The following is a 14077-nucleotide window of genomic DNA, read 5'->3' as shown; positions in this document are numbered from 1 at the left end:
TGACATCTACTTGCCAATGTAGTGATTGATAGGTGACGTGCTCTTTGTCACCACTCTATTCAGAACTTGCTCGAGGATTTCACTCCTAATCGGCTCATGTACCTGGGTCAAGAACAATTTTTAAGAAAATTGTTTTAAAAACAATAATTCTGCTTTCTATCACCCGGGTATTCAAAACAAGGTGGGAAAACAATAAAGTCAGAGCACTTAAAGAAAAACACATTAAAAAGCATTCATCATCGAGATCAGATATTACAGGGATAGTCTTGTGCCTATTTGAGTTGCTCAGGTGGATATCAAAGATTTAATAGTAGTACATGGAGAACAGGAGATGTTCCCCCAATGCCCTCAAACATTTCTCCCTCAACCAACAACACTAAAAGTAAAAGCAGGTTAAATAAGATGAATGTAGGAACAGGAAGAGGTCATTCATCCCCCTTCTGCCACTCAATGAGGTCACAGATGATGGGACATTTCATAAATCCATCTTTTCCCGAATCCCCTAAAATTTTTTGTTAACCAATGTAATCAATATTGTCACTTTTAAAGTAAAAAATTACCTAACACCAATTGCCTTTTTTGGAAGAGAGTTTCATAATTTCACGTTTCAAAAGTTTGGCTCTAATTCTTTGACAATGCCTCTTAGTCCTAGATTCACCAACCAGTAAGAATTTTTGTTTTCTGTTTAGCCTGTTGTAATATCTTGAAAGCTTTGATCAAATTGCACTGGAACTACATATATTTCAGGAAATACAACCATATTTGCTTAATTCTTCCTCTTATTTTAATTCAGAAAGTCCACAAATTATTCTGATGAACTCACCCCGTACTCTATCTGCAAGGTTCATATGCTTCATGAAGTGTGATACTCATAGCTACCATAGTACTTCAAGTGTGGTTTAACAAGAGTTTTGAATAATTGAAGAAGATGATTCCCTGTCCTCTTGACACAAATACCAACAATCCATCAGACTTTTAAAATTATTTTCGGTATCTGCCACAGCATTTTCATGTTTTTAAACTTTCCACTATTTAGAAATCACTGCGCTGATTCTGATTCCTTTTGTGCAACTGTTCATTATAGCCATATCGATAGAACTCAAAGTAATTCATGTTATGAAGATCTCTGTAAAAGACAGAGCACAATAAACCACATTTCACACACTCACTTTGAACGTTTCAAGGAGGATCTTGGCTCCCAGTCTGCAAGTCTGTTGAGATGGAGTTTTTGTTGCATGTGGGGTAGTCTCAGCAACTTTTCCAAATGGACCTGTCTTTGGTCCAAAAGAATCCATGAATATAAATCCTAACTGCACCAGAGATTGGGTAACATGGTCCCATCCAAAAACACTGCAGAGTGAACAAGGGAAAAATTTCAGATTTAGTGAAAATCATTTACTTAAATCAGAAGCTAATATCAGATTTCATTCAAATTTTGAATTTCTAGACAAATTTTTAGTGACTTAGTCACTTGTTTTACTATTAAAAACAGTGGCCCAAAGCTACTAGAATGAAAAAGCCCAATATCTGCCATTCCATTATCAATTTTTAAAAAAACAAACAGCAAAATGTTCTACCACATAGGTTATGAAACACAGGCTAGTGAGGCAGAAATTTCAGTATGGCATTCAATACACCACTTTTTGATTTTAAAATACGTTTAAAAATAACATCTTATTAGATTGGGAGTACAATACCTGAAATTCCCCTGTTAAGGGTGAAACAGTGGCTCACGTCAGCATCTACACCAAAAGCTCTAAAGTCGAAAAAATAAGTCCAAACCTGTTTGACACAGTCTCCAAAATCATTTCAGACACATTGCACTGAGCAGGGATCAAATCCTGGAGGAATTTTGAATTTTGCTGAAACTGTCCATCTTTAAAACTTTTTATAATTGCAGTTTTCAGAAAGTCAAATACCTGTAACAGTAAATCATTCAAAGTCATCAAAAGAACTCAGCTACAGACATTTCAATTTAATGTTCAACTATTTTTCATTCATGTGGGCAACACATCTGAGGTCAGTGAAATAAAAACAACGATCATGATAATAATTGTCTTTAAAATTGGTCATTGGGACATATAACCACAAACTGACAATACATAGAACTTGAAAGAAAGACAGGTCACAAGTTCAGGAGAAACCTTCCTCAGAAGATCAACGCCCAGGCAAGAGGGGAATTCCTTTTGTACTTTTTCAGCATATTTGGTTATAAATTAAACTTTGTTTTAAAGGCCTGCAAGAAATTGCACTTCTAATATAATTAAGTAAAAAGACTTCGCCATGGTTTGCTGTCATGTGTTCTTTCCTAATTTTGTAGAACTCCACGAGGTTATGTTCACATTTTCAACTGGTCCCCCAGAAACCACAGATCTCTACCCTCAGCATGCAACAAAATTTGAAGCTTCCTAACACACAAACACGTGTAGTACAAGCATCCAAATCTATGCCCATGGGACTGAATGCAGATAAACTCACCCCGAGATATTCCCATCTTGGGCACACACATCTCTTATTATTTGTGAACTATTTTAATTAGTCACCCATTCAAGTAGGGTTGGATTCAAACCTAGACCTCAAGAGCCAAATGATAACGCACCCAACCTCATGGTATCTCACACTAAAAAAAAACAGAAGATTGAAGAAGATTGTTGTAAATTGCAATTTCTTGAATAACACATTCACATCTGCATAATTGTCCATTATTGCTCTTCACTATTTGGAGCAAAAATTCCATCTCAACAGACTTGCAGCCTGGGAGCCAAGATCCTCCTTGAAACATTGACTTAGTTGTCAAAAATTGCTCAGACATGAGAATACCTCGCACAATAATCCATGAAGACAAAGGGCATCACACCAAAAGCTAAAAGTTTAAGCAAGGTGGAACTAATGATATTAAAAGTTGTAACTTAAGAGTTTAAGATAGCTAAACCTGAACAACTTAAGTTCAAACTTTAGCTGAAGGTTTAACTTGGAAAGTAGCTGCAGATATGGCTAAGACATGCAGAATCTGCAGGATCAAGAGTCTAGATTAATAAGCAGAAACTTTATTTCTTCAGTCTGATGGAAACTGGGGTAAAACGCATTAATAGTTGAGGCAAAATTCTGTTAGTTAGTGAGTACCACCATGGAAAATTTCATTTGTATATAAAATTCACTCACGAGACTTAGATCTGAACAAGATGCGCTCCACTTGAGTAATGAACATTATTCTTCACATCACTAATCTAATATACAGTATCTTATGACATGATGATTCAGTGTAAACAATCTTCCCAGTCAACTCCCACTCATGTCTATTTGGGGATTCTAAATGAAATAAAGTGGTGGAAAAATAAACATACCTGCTCCTCAAATCGATGTATCCTAGCTACAGACAGCATCAATGCAATGTTAAAAGAGCAGAGAACCCGGCCGGCATCTCCAGCCTAGACAAATGGCAAATTTAAGATTATTTAAGATTTTCATAACTAAGTTTGGTTAAAATAAATTATAAGTAATATTTTTGGAGTAACATACCCGCTTCTCTGAACATTTTCCATCTGATACATTACCTCTCCACCCAGGAATGGCAATACTGGTTCCTGAGTGACCAATTTGGAGCAAACAACATGATGTGATTGTCTCCAGCTCCTCCCAATTTCATTATTTGACTGAGACATTAAAGTCTCTGCACTTGGCAGGGTTCACAAACAAAACAGAGCAAAGAAAACTATCTAAACCTGCAGCTATCCTCACTAAGGCACCAAGCATTAACCTGCCAATACAGCCCAAACGCAATTTTATGACAAATTACGTTATTTAGATATAACAATTGAAATGGCACGACCCAAATTAATTTCTCCTTCAATAAATTTAATGGCAGAAGCAATTAATTTAAAAACCTTTTAAAATCAGTCAAAGTGTTTTGCAGTATTTTATTCATGACTTCAGTGGTCAATGTGTACGATGATCATTGATTAATTTGATTTTTAATAGAAATGGGACAGGTGTTTTCAGAAATCATGTCTCCGTTGCACAGAATTATGTGCACTTTTGGCTGAAGTAGAACATGCTCATTATCTCAGAAAACCAACACAAAAAAAACTTAGCCCACATTTTTGACGTTTAAAAAAAGCTGCATTGCAAGTTCTTCACTTTTCTCTCAGACAGTCATACAGCATGAAAACAACCCTTCGGTCCAAGCAATCCGTGCTGAGCATAATCCCAAACTAAACAAGTTCCACCTGCCTGCTCCTGGCCCAGATCCTTCCAAACCTGGCCCATTCCTAAGCTTTAGATTGGTTACTCGACACACATTTCTTTTTCCTAATAATCTTCAATATCGTTAAGAGACTGCTTTGCACAAAATTAACCTTTCCCAGAATTTCAAAATTGCTAAGTGCCTGACATCAATTTTCCTTTCCACTTTTAATCTAAAGGTTTCTAAATACTATCTTCAGCATCCCATAAATAATTTCATCTATTTTACTCTTCTCCATCTCTTTTGTTTATCTGGCAGAACAATCTTTAACCAAGTTAATGTGTGCTGACAGAAACTGGACACACTGCCACACCTTTAGATATCTGATGAGTTCACGGCCCAGATCATGGTCTAATTTGATAGCAAACACGATGTGAAGAATAACTGTTCCTTCTATGTGACAAAGCTGGTCCTGTGGCACTGTTACAGCCTCCAACTCCATGGACCTTTAAATGAAAAAAAGACCACACTTTAGTGCAAAAACAGAAGTGGTAACACAGAGATAATGGGAACTGCAGATGCTGGAGAATTCCAAGATAATAAAATGTGAGGCTGGATGAACACAGCAGGCCAAGCAGCATCTCAGGAGCACAAAAGCTGACGTTTCGGGCCTAGACCCTTCATCAGAGAGGGGGATGGGGAGAGGGAACTGGAATAAATAGGGAGAGAGGGGGAGGCGGACCGAAGATGGAGAGTAAAGAAGATAGGTGGAGAGAGTGTAGGTGGGGAGGTAGGGAGGGGATAGGTCAGTCCAGGGAAGACGGACAGGTCAAGGAGGTGGGATGAGGTTGGTAGGTAGCTGGGGGTGCGGCTTGGGGTGGGAGGAAGGGATGGGTGAGAGGAAGAACCGGTTAGGGAGGCAGAGACAGGTTGGACTGGTTTTGGGATGCAGTGGGTGGGGGGGAAGAGCTGGGCTGGTTGTGTGGTGCAGTGGGGGGAGGGGATGAACTGGGCTGGTTTAGGGATGCAGTGGGGGAAGGGGAGATTTTGAAACTGGTGAAGTCCACATTGATACCATATGGCTGCAGGGTTCCCAGGCGGAATATGAGTTGCTGTTCCTGCAACCTTCGGGTGGCATCATTGTGGCACTGCAGGAGGCCCATGATGGACATGTCATCTAGAGAATGGGAGGGGGAGTGGAAATGGTTCGCGACTGGGAGGTGCAGTTGTTTGTTGCGAACTGAGCGGAGGTGTTCTGCAAAGCGGTCCCCAAGCCTCCGCTTGGTTTCCCCAATGTAGAGGAAGCCGCACCGGGTACAGTGGATGCAGTATACCACATTGGCAGATGTGCAGGTGAACCTCTGCTTAACACAGACTGGGTCAAGTAAATAGCAGATCTTGCAATCTCTGACATACTTTTAAAACAGAAAGAAGCAGGGGCGCATATTTACGTGTGACGGAAAGACAAGGAATATTCATGATCTGAAGTTACCCACATGCGAAAATCTATCAGACAAGGTCAGGAACAGACTCCAATGTAATGCCCTCTTGCTGTCACATGAATAATAATGACAACTCACTCGGTTCCCGTCTGTTCTTCTTTCTGCAACTGATCCTGTCGATGGAAGAATGTAACAATCCCTTCTAAAAGAGTTTTCTTACAACCCTATATAAAGAAAAATCACAAAGTTAGGAGGTAGACATCTTTCCTGTAATCTTTATCGTGCACAATGAATAACAACTGTACTTTCTCATCAATATTTAGCCAGGCCATATTTATTAAAGTTTCAATCATCGCTTTGAAGCCGTGCCCCACATCATGTGATCTTCGACACTGAAGAAAGTAAGTTTTCTAAGATGATCAAGTCTTGCTGCAAATCATTACGAGAATATGGGTTCTTTCACCTTACCTTAGCGGAGAGAAGAAGCAACTGATAGACAAGTGGAGGCAGTTCCTGCAAGTCCAACTTGGGGAACATTCTCAGCACTTTCATCATAACAAACTGAAGTTCTTCTATACTCAGTGGTACATCCCTGTAGGGAGGAGAATAAAGAAGAACGGACATGTTTAACTTTTATCTCCTGAAATTCAATTCAACAGAATGTTCCTTTTTAGTCATTGAACTGATCAAAATAAATTTACCTAAACATTGATGTGAGGTGAATGACACATTTTGGATCCCATCTGGAAAATAAAAGAAAGTACTTAAAAACAGAAACAAAATTATGTACCTAGAAGTACAGAGTAGGCTGGAATCTAATGGAGAAGTTTGCTTAATATACATGCAGAATAATTTACTTCAGAATGACTTTCATGTGGCATTCCTAACCTGAGTAAAGTCAGCTGATTGTGGCCCATGCAGTACTTAGGCAGCACCATAACTAGTCTCAACACCCTGAATTAAGGAGTTCTGATGCAATTACTGATTAGCCCGCACTGACCCTCTGTTAGAGAAGGTTTGCTCAGATGTTGGAGAGGAAAGAATCAGACTTCCATCATTTGACAGCCTGTCTACACTAACTCTTTAGCACAGGCATAAGGACAGATTAATTGGACACCTTAATCAGTGGATGCTGGCATCCACAGAACAGTACTCCACATGATCTCAAAGTTTTAGAAGAGATAGGGAAGAAGAGCACTGCAACTGAATTTGTCAAGAAGTAATCTTAAATTCCAAAGAAATCCTTTGGTTCCATGGATATTCTCATGTTCACAATTGCTTTTTGATCGAATTTCCTAAGTTATTGCTATCTAATGATATGTCACTTTATATTAGTCAAACATGTTGCTACTTGCCTGCTGGAACATAGGGTGTTGATTAGTTGCTTCTTGTATTCTTCTCCATTCAAGTCACCTAGTAAACAGAAAGAAAACAAAAATATGTAAAATTATATGTTACAGACGGCTTACACAGGCTATATTACCAACATGATAAGGTTGCTTAAACAAGTTCAAAAAAGAAGACATATATACACCAATAAATGCACTGAGGAGCAAATATGAAATATTCTTTAAATTTTCCTTACCGCCACCATAATCGAGGCTTTCTTGGGAAGCCAAAACAGTAAGTATTGTAGGAAAAAGATCCAATGATTTGCCGTTGATAATGCTTCCCCCCTTGATCGCATCCACATACAGGCTTGCCAGTTCAGCTGCAGCAGCTCCTGTGAGTTGATGAGCCTAAAAAGAAGCCTTCAGACTCAGAGCACATAATGTACACAGTTCACATTAGATTTTGCAAATTATCTATGCCCCAATACCCACAATTTCATATTGTTAAATCCTTATATCAACACTTTATGCTCAGAAGCACAGGACAACTCGTGAAAATTTAATTAACATGATGCTGTACGGCATTCTGTCCAACAGTAAGGCAACTCAGACGCAAGAAATGTTAAGAACTTTCTACTAGCAGTTAATATTGCTACTACCATTTCAATGGAGCCACTTGATGATTACACTGGATTCCAAGCCAGTCTTCCCTCTCGCAAACTTGTTAAACTGCCATTTATACCCTTTGCTACACCAGGTACAACTCAGATATCATCACTGTCTTTTCAGAGCAACATCAGGTTTAAATCCTCTAATGACTCCAACTTTAAAACGTTTACCCTTGTTATAAATTCCTTCGTGCCCTCTTTACAGAAAGCTTGGACTCTAGTGCTTCCCTATATAATGATACCTGTATGGAGAATAGGTAAGCAAGTAACAACAATGTCAATAAGAGAACCTAAAAGAAAAATCAGAATTGAATCTAAATTCAAACATTTTTCAGGCCAACATAAACTCACGATGGATCTCCACCGCTCCCCCAGTTTTCTCATCACATTCCCTTCTCTCACTAGAAATGTGCACTTTTCTCTGAAACCATTATGCCTTGTTTACTTTACCAATGAACTAACTATAACTCTAGCATACTTTCATAGGCACAATTCTACTTGATTCCTCCGATTGTAATGTGTGTGTTTTAGGATTTTAATCATTCACTTCGTGGACAATTACTTTGTAGATCATTATCTTACATAGACTCAGAATTATCAACTGGGACATCCAAAAGTTTTTATTTTTACAAGCAAAACAAAATTCCATTTCATTAATATTCTCAAATTATTGTCAGCATGAAAAATGTATCACTTTACGTGATACTCTGTGTAAATTTTCAGGGATTAATAGAAAGTGTAGCTGCAAAAGCAGAATCTTAATCCAAAAACATGACTACATTTCAAACATAAAATCTTATATCCTTAAATAACAGATCTCTCTTCTTAGCACTAAGAGATATTGTTTTGTGAACTGGCTTCTGAGCTGGAGAGTGGAATGGGACCTGGGGCTAGATAATAAACAAAGATGCCTGAATGTAAATAATTCAAGCATCATTACTTTACTTGATCATAAAGACAGGCAAAGCCACAATTTACCTCAAGCATCAGCAAACCGATCATGTCTGTTGCCACATCTGATTGTAGGTCCCCTGATTCAACTAATTGCATACAATGTTTGTAAACAAAAAGCCTCAGACAAACCCCTTCTTTTGATAAACAAGGAGAACCTGTAAAGGAGAAACAAAAGGACAAGACATACTTGATCAGCACTTAACTTCTAGGAATTCACTCATTAAGAGGTGGGGGATCAGGTGCTGCAGAGAGATTGCATACAATTGTTTCAAATCCAGGGAATAGCTTCAGATTTAGCCTTCTTTCAGTGCTGTTTATAATAAGCACATTGTGGTCTACAATTTGCTAACTGATTCACAGTAGGGCACATATATTGCTGGATTAAGGGTAATTGCTATAAATATATTTCTTTCATTTATTTACTACTCAGTAGGTGCACACATTGGTCTTAAATCAGTAGATGCCATTTTCATTTGTCTTCAAAACTATTTTACAATAATTACATTGCTGAAAAATAAATATTTTCTTTCTATACACTGTAAACTGATCAACATGCATTTATTCCAACCAAACACAAGGTGATGAGATGATGAATGGAATGCATTAATCTGCTGCATGCTAAAACTGGAATGTAATACACAAAAATTATTTACAATTGAGCACCAACCTTTAAAAATAGCTCTCATGAGCATTCCAGTCTCCTTCCCTTTCAAGGCATACCGTGTTATTAGGGCACCAATCTGTAACAAAAGCAACACTCAAATTGTAATTTCAGACTGTTAACTAATTAAACACTAAGTAAAACAAGGGGCAGAGTAGATATTAGCCTGAATTTGACATAAGTATCTCATTCACAAACTCACACTTGTGTACACATTCCTTTTCTATAAGGAATTAAACCCTTTTGAAACAAATACAAACAGAAATTAGTTGGAACTTTTTATACATGCATACTGGATTGCCTGTGAAAAGCCCCTGAAATGTTTCCAGAACCTGGAGGGATTACGTTCATAAAAGATGGGACTAAACTAGGCAGTAAAGTACTTTCTCAATAATATTCAAACTTGTTTCAAAAAAGATGAAAATATTTTGAAACAAAACCATAAAATGCTGAAAATACTCAGCAAGAGTTACTGAAAGAGAAATTGCTGGAAGAGAAAGCAGAGTTAATGTTTTGGGTCTCTGAACTGGCTCCATAGATATTGTAAGCCCTGGTACTTATTGCCAGTATATTTTTCTTAGTATAGATTTCCAGCATTTTGTTTAGGACAAAATTCTGATACATGTTCCTTTAAACTAAATTAATATATTTGAATGCAATACATTATAAACATTTTATTTAAACTTCAAAATGATTTATTGAAAGTAATTACATTTTTACAGACCTCAATGTTGCATTACAGAAGACAAAGTAAGTTGCTCACCTCCTGTTCTTTCATGCGCTGCAGGAGCTGCAGCAGTCCTTGACAATCCTCAGCTGCTGCCAAATCCAAAATCTTCTGATCCATCTTGGCTCATATGAAAGTAACATGAAATGCTACCTTCAAAGAAAAGCTACTTCAGTATTTAATGGAAATACCTGCATTTCATGGAATGCCTCCTTCGACCTTTCAAAGACACAAAAGCACCACAAAAAAGTAAACTACTACAGAAGAAAATCATATACAAAACAAGATGAACAAAGAAAATGCTGGAAATTTGCAGCAGTTCTGGAAGCATCTATGTTTTTCTCTCAACAGATGCTACTAGACCTGCTGAATATGTCTAGCATTTTGTTTTTATTTCTGAATTCCAACATTCATAGTAACTAATCAAATCTTTCAATGTGACTGAATAAATCTGAGATTTGAAGTGTACAACTGGAAATATTAACTTACCCTTTCGATGCTGGTTAACCAGCCTTTGACTTCCTATTTTTATTTCAGACTTCTAGCATTAGACGTTAAGTCAAAATCATAGACTGGTCAACACGAAAACCACAGACATTGATTTAAAAATAATTGACAAAAGAAGCAAGAGTCACATGAGGGAAAACTTAGGATACATAGCCTTGGAGTTTCAGATGGCTTAATGGCATGGGACTGCAACATTGTACACAGATGATAATGTGATGACACCATGCAATCAGTTAGAATTTTCCATTAACTTAGTTCGCAGCCTTCCCCAGGTCTTACGGCAACTAGATCAATAACCAGGAAGAAAAACAAAGTGCTGGACAAACTCAACACATCTAGGAGCATCTGTTGAGTTAGAAACAGTTAATGTTGAGTCCAGTTTCCAAAGAAAACTGTACTCACAATGTTAGCTCTGTTTCCGTCTTTACAGGTGCTGCCAAACCTACTAATTTTGTCCAGCACTTTTTGTTCATATTTCTGATTCTAGCATGCACATTCCTCTAAAACCAATAACTCAACCCCAGAGGTCCAGAAGGTCTGCCAGGCTGGAAGGGTGGGTGCAGCCAGGAGGCTGGCCAGCCAGCCAGGCAGAGTTGCACTGGGCCCATGAATTATGTCTGCCCTGTGATCAGAACTTTACCACCTCCTCACCAATCAATAAGTCCCATCATTTTATAGATAGTCATAAAATTTTTAAAAGCATGAGAAAAAGCATTTCAGCCCATTGTGTCTGTGTTGGTTCATCAAACATCTACCTTTTCGAGGTTCTGAAGAAGGGTCACTGGACCCGAAACGTTAACTCTGATGCTGCCACAGATGCTGCCAGATCTGCTGAGATTTTCCAGCAACTTCTGTTTTTGTTCATGATTTACAGCATACACAGCTCTTTTGGCTTTTATCTTTTTCTTCTATCTCATTGGAATGTTGATTGCTTAGCGGTATTAATGTAGGACCATTCATCTAAACATCTAAGATTCTAGGATCTGGGTTCAATTTAGATGATAGAACTTGAATTCAATTTATTTTAAAACATGGAATTCAGAGTTTTAGTTTAAAACCATGAAGCTATTGGTGACTGTCAGAAAAACCAATCTGCTTCATTAAAAGCAGCTGACTCTTTTTTTAAAAATTAATCTATTTTTCCTAGAACAACTTTGGAGCAGGTGGGACTTGAAACTGAGTTGTTTGGTCCAAAGGTAGAAACACTACCAATGTGCCACAAGCAGGGTCCTTGAAGCCAACATCACCTGATATTTCCAGGCAGTCTCTCATTCAAGTACTAACCCGGCCTGAGTTTTCTTAGCTTCCAAGATTAGACAGTTACACAGTGGGGAAATGGACCCATCGGTCCAACCAGTCCATGCCAAACAACTAAATCAGTCCCCCCTGCCTGCTCCTCGCCCATTTCCCTCCAAACTTTCCTATTCATGTACTTAACCAAAATGTCTTTTACATTATGATCAGGCATTTTCTAGTACAGCCATAGTCAGAAGTTCCATAGGACCAGGTTGTAGTCCAAAAGGTTTGTTCGAAACTACACACTTTTGCAGTGGGTGAAAACTCAGCTGGATGAAGGAGTAGCACTCTGAAATCCTGTGATTTCAGATAAACTTCTTGGACTATAACCTGATGTCATGTGACTTATGACTTTGTCCAACACTAGCACCTTCACATTGCAGTATGGCCATAGGCTGTGGCTGACTTTTAAACAGCCCTCTGACACAGCCTCGCACACCACTCAGTTATCACCAACTGTTAATTCTCATGGGCAGCTGGGGTTGGAGAATAAATGTTGACCTAGCCTGCAATGCCCACATCCCATGACAGCACTTGGGGCTGGAGCCTTATATGATACTTCTTGTAAATAGTTCTTTGAATGATGAAAAAGTACAACCTTTAAAAAACCCCTCAGCTAATCGAGTCTCAGCAACACACAAACCAAGACCTAACAATTCTACCACCATTTTCCAGCACTGTTCACTTATTATGGTGTTTCATGTAAATAATCTTCAATGTCTGTTCTTTCATAAGAGATGGTCACTGTGAGAATTGTGTACTTTAAATGGTCTTCAGCAGCACACATTAACAATCACGACTAACCTGAGACTGCTACTATAATGAATTAGGCTGTAGTGCCAAGCCCAGTGTAGTCTTACACACCAATGTACCCCGATCTCTTCCCTCACCGTTTACCTACCCCGAGTGCTGCAGCTCACAACAGCGCCATCACACCTCCCGCGCAAAGAGCTTGACCATCCCATTGGCCGCGCCTACCCCGTACCATCCTGTCATTGGTCCCAGATGAAACCAATTGCTCAAAGCCGAACCGCAGCTGCACCGTGCCATTGGCCGAATCCCCAAGCAAATTCGGCATTACAATTGGTTAACGGGGATCTGTTTGTTCATTGGCTTAGATGGAGACAAGGTAGCAGTACAATTGGGTAGCATGAATCTGACTCATCATTGGCTCCGGTTGTAGCTATTACGGCAATACAATTGGACAACCTTTTCGTTGATTGAAATAGGCGCCAGTGCGGAAACATAATTGGACAAAGGCGTTCAGCCTTTTCATTGGTTAAAATGGACGACAATGCGCCTTTACAATTGGACAAGGAGGCCATGGGCTTTCATTAGTCCCTAGGGTCCAATCACAATTCACCAATTTACAGTAGCATCTCCTGATTGGCCCGTCTTTCATTCCTTCCCATTCCGTTACCCTGGCGTCTGGAAGAAGCGTTTCTAAATGAAATGGCTGCTGCAGGCTTTCGGGGGTGCAATGGAATTTGCAGAGATTTATTGGCGGTCAGCCATAAATTAAACGACCCCTTTTATCCCATCTCCCCGTAAACATGAACTGCAGCAGAAAGATAAATGGCGACAAACCGAATTGTAGGGCTCAGTGTCAGAAAACAAGTATTTCTCACCACAAGTGGGTGTGAATATCGAATTTTTAACTGGCCTTCTGAGTGTGCTTGACAGCAAAAAAACAGTTCTGATGCAGAGAACGAAGCTTTTTTTGTAGCTTCTTCAAATGGAATGCGCCAATTCTACCGTGTGGGCCAGTGGCGCAATGGATAACGCGTCTGACTACGGATCAGAAGATTCTAGGTTCGACTCCTGGCTGGCTCGAACACTTTTATCTTCACGAAAATATCTGAAAAAGTAATTTTGTGCCTCAGCTACAAAAAAACTCACGATCCAGCAATTAGTCCAATTGTTGTAGTTTTAGTTATAAAGGAAAAGCAAATAAATAATTATTTTGCAGTCCATTCATTGCAATTTTTGCTGAAAGCAATAGTATCCAATTTCTATGGCTTTACTGTGTTAACGCTTGGACAATTTACAACCGTCATGAAAGTGTTAATCATAGGATTGTTACAGTGTAAAAATTCAACATCTTAATGATCATTCATGATGTATTCCCTTGCCTTGTCTGTCCTACCCAAGAATATCTCCTCACATTTATCATTGCACCCTCTCAATTCCTGATTTATAACTGTTTCTGGGATGCCACCGTATTCTCTCCAGTGAAGATTGATGCAAAAATCCGTTCAATTAATCTGTCATCTCTTTATCCTCCATAATTAATTCCCCAGATTTATTT

The 14077-nt window shown here is 38.7% G+C and overlaps 1 protein-coding gene and 1 non-coding gene across 4 annotated transcripts in view; one reads left to right on the top strand and one right to left on the bottom strand.

The window, feature by feature from the left end:
• fanci (FA complementation group I) overlaps positions 1 to 12726 on the bottom strand; it is a 74835-nt gene extending 62109 nt beyond the window's left edge. For 2 of the 3 annotated variants that reach the window (XM_048562648.2, XM_048562650.2), the window contains exons 1-14: positions 12671 to 12726; positions 10003 to 10185; positions 9246 to 9318; positions 8603 to 8733; positions 7211 to 7364; positions 6981 to 7038; positions 6327 to 6368; positions 6094 to 6217; positions 5764 to 5849; positions 4557 to 4689; positions 3345 to 3428; positions 1783 to 1919; positions 1170 to 1350; positions 15 to 102 (exon numbers count right to left, since the gene is read on the bottom strand). In XM_048562648.2, coding sequence (XP_048418605.2) covers positions 15 to 102; positions 1170 to 1350; positions 1783 to 1919; positions 3345 to 3428; positions 4557 to 4689; positions 5764 to 5849; positions 6094 to 6217; positions 6327 to 6368; positions 6981 to 7038; positions 7211 to 7364; positions 8603 to 8733; positions 9246 to 9318; positions 10003 to 10086 — 1375 coding nt within the window. In that variant the 5' untranslated portion in view covers positions 10087 to 10185; positions 12671 to 12726. Of the gene's footprint in view, positions 1 to 14; positions 103 to 1169; positions 1351 to 1782; positions 1920 to 3344; positions 3429 to 4556; positions 4690 to 5763; positions 5850 to 6093; positions 6218 to 6326; positions 6369 to 6980; positions 7039 to 7210; positions 7365 to 8602; positions 8734 to 9245; positions 9319 to 10002; positions 10186 to 12573; positions 12645 to 12670 lie in introns of those variants that run through there. The other variant, XM_048562649.2, reaches the window with a different exon arrangement.
• Positions 12727 to 13529: 803 nt separating this feature from the next.
• Positions 13530 to 13602, top strand: trnar-acg (transfer RNA arginine (anticodon ACG)). The gene has a single exon. It is a non-coding gene; the product is annotated as a tRNA-Arg (tRNA).
• The last annotated feature ends 475 nt before the right edge of the window (positions 13603 to 14077 follow it).

Source organism: Stegostoma tigrinum, chromosome 33, assembly GCF_030684315.1.
Source record: "Stegostoma tigrinum isolate sSteTig4 chromosome 33, sSteTig4.hap1, whole genome shotgun sequence".
Taxonomy (NCBI): domain Eukaryota; kingdom Metazoa; phylum Chordata; class Chondrichthyes; order Orectolobiformes; family Stegostomatidae; genus Stegostoma; species Stegostoma tigrinum.
This window is presented reverse-complemented; position numbering and strand designations above follow the sequence as displayed.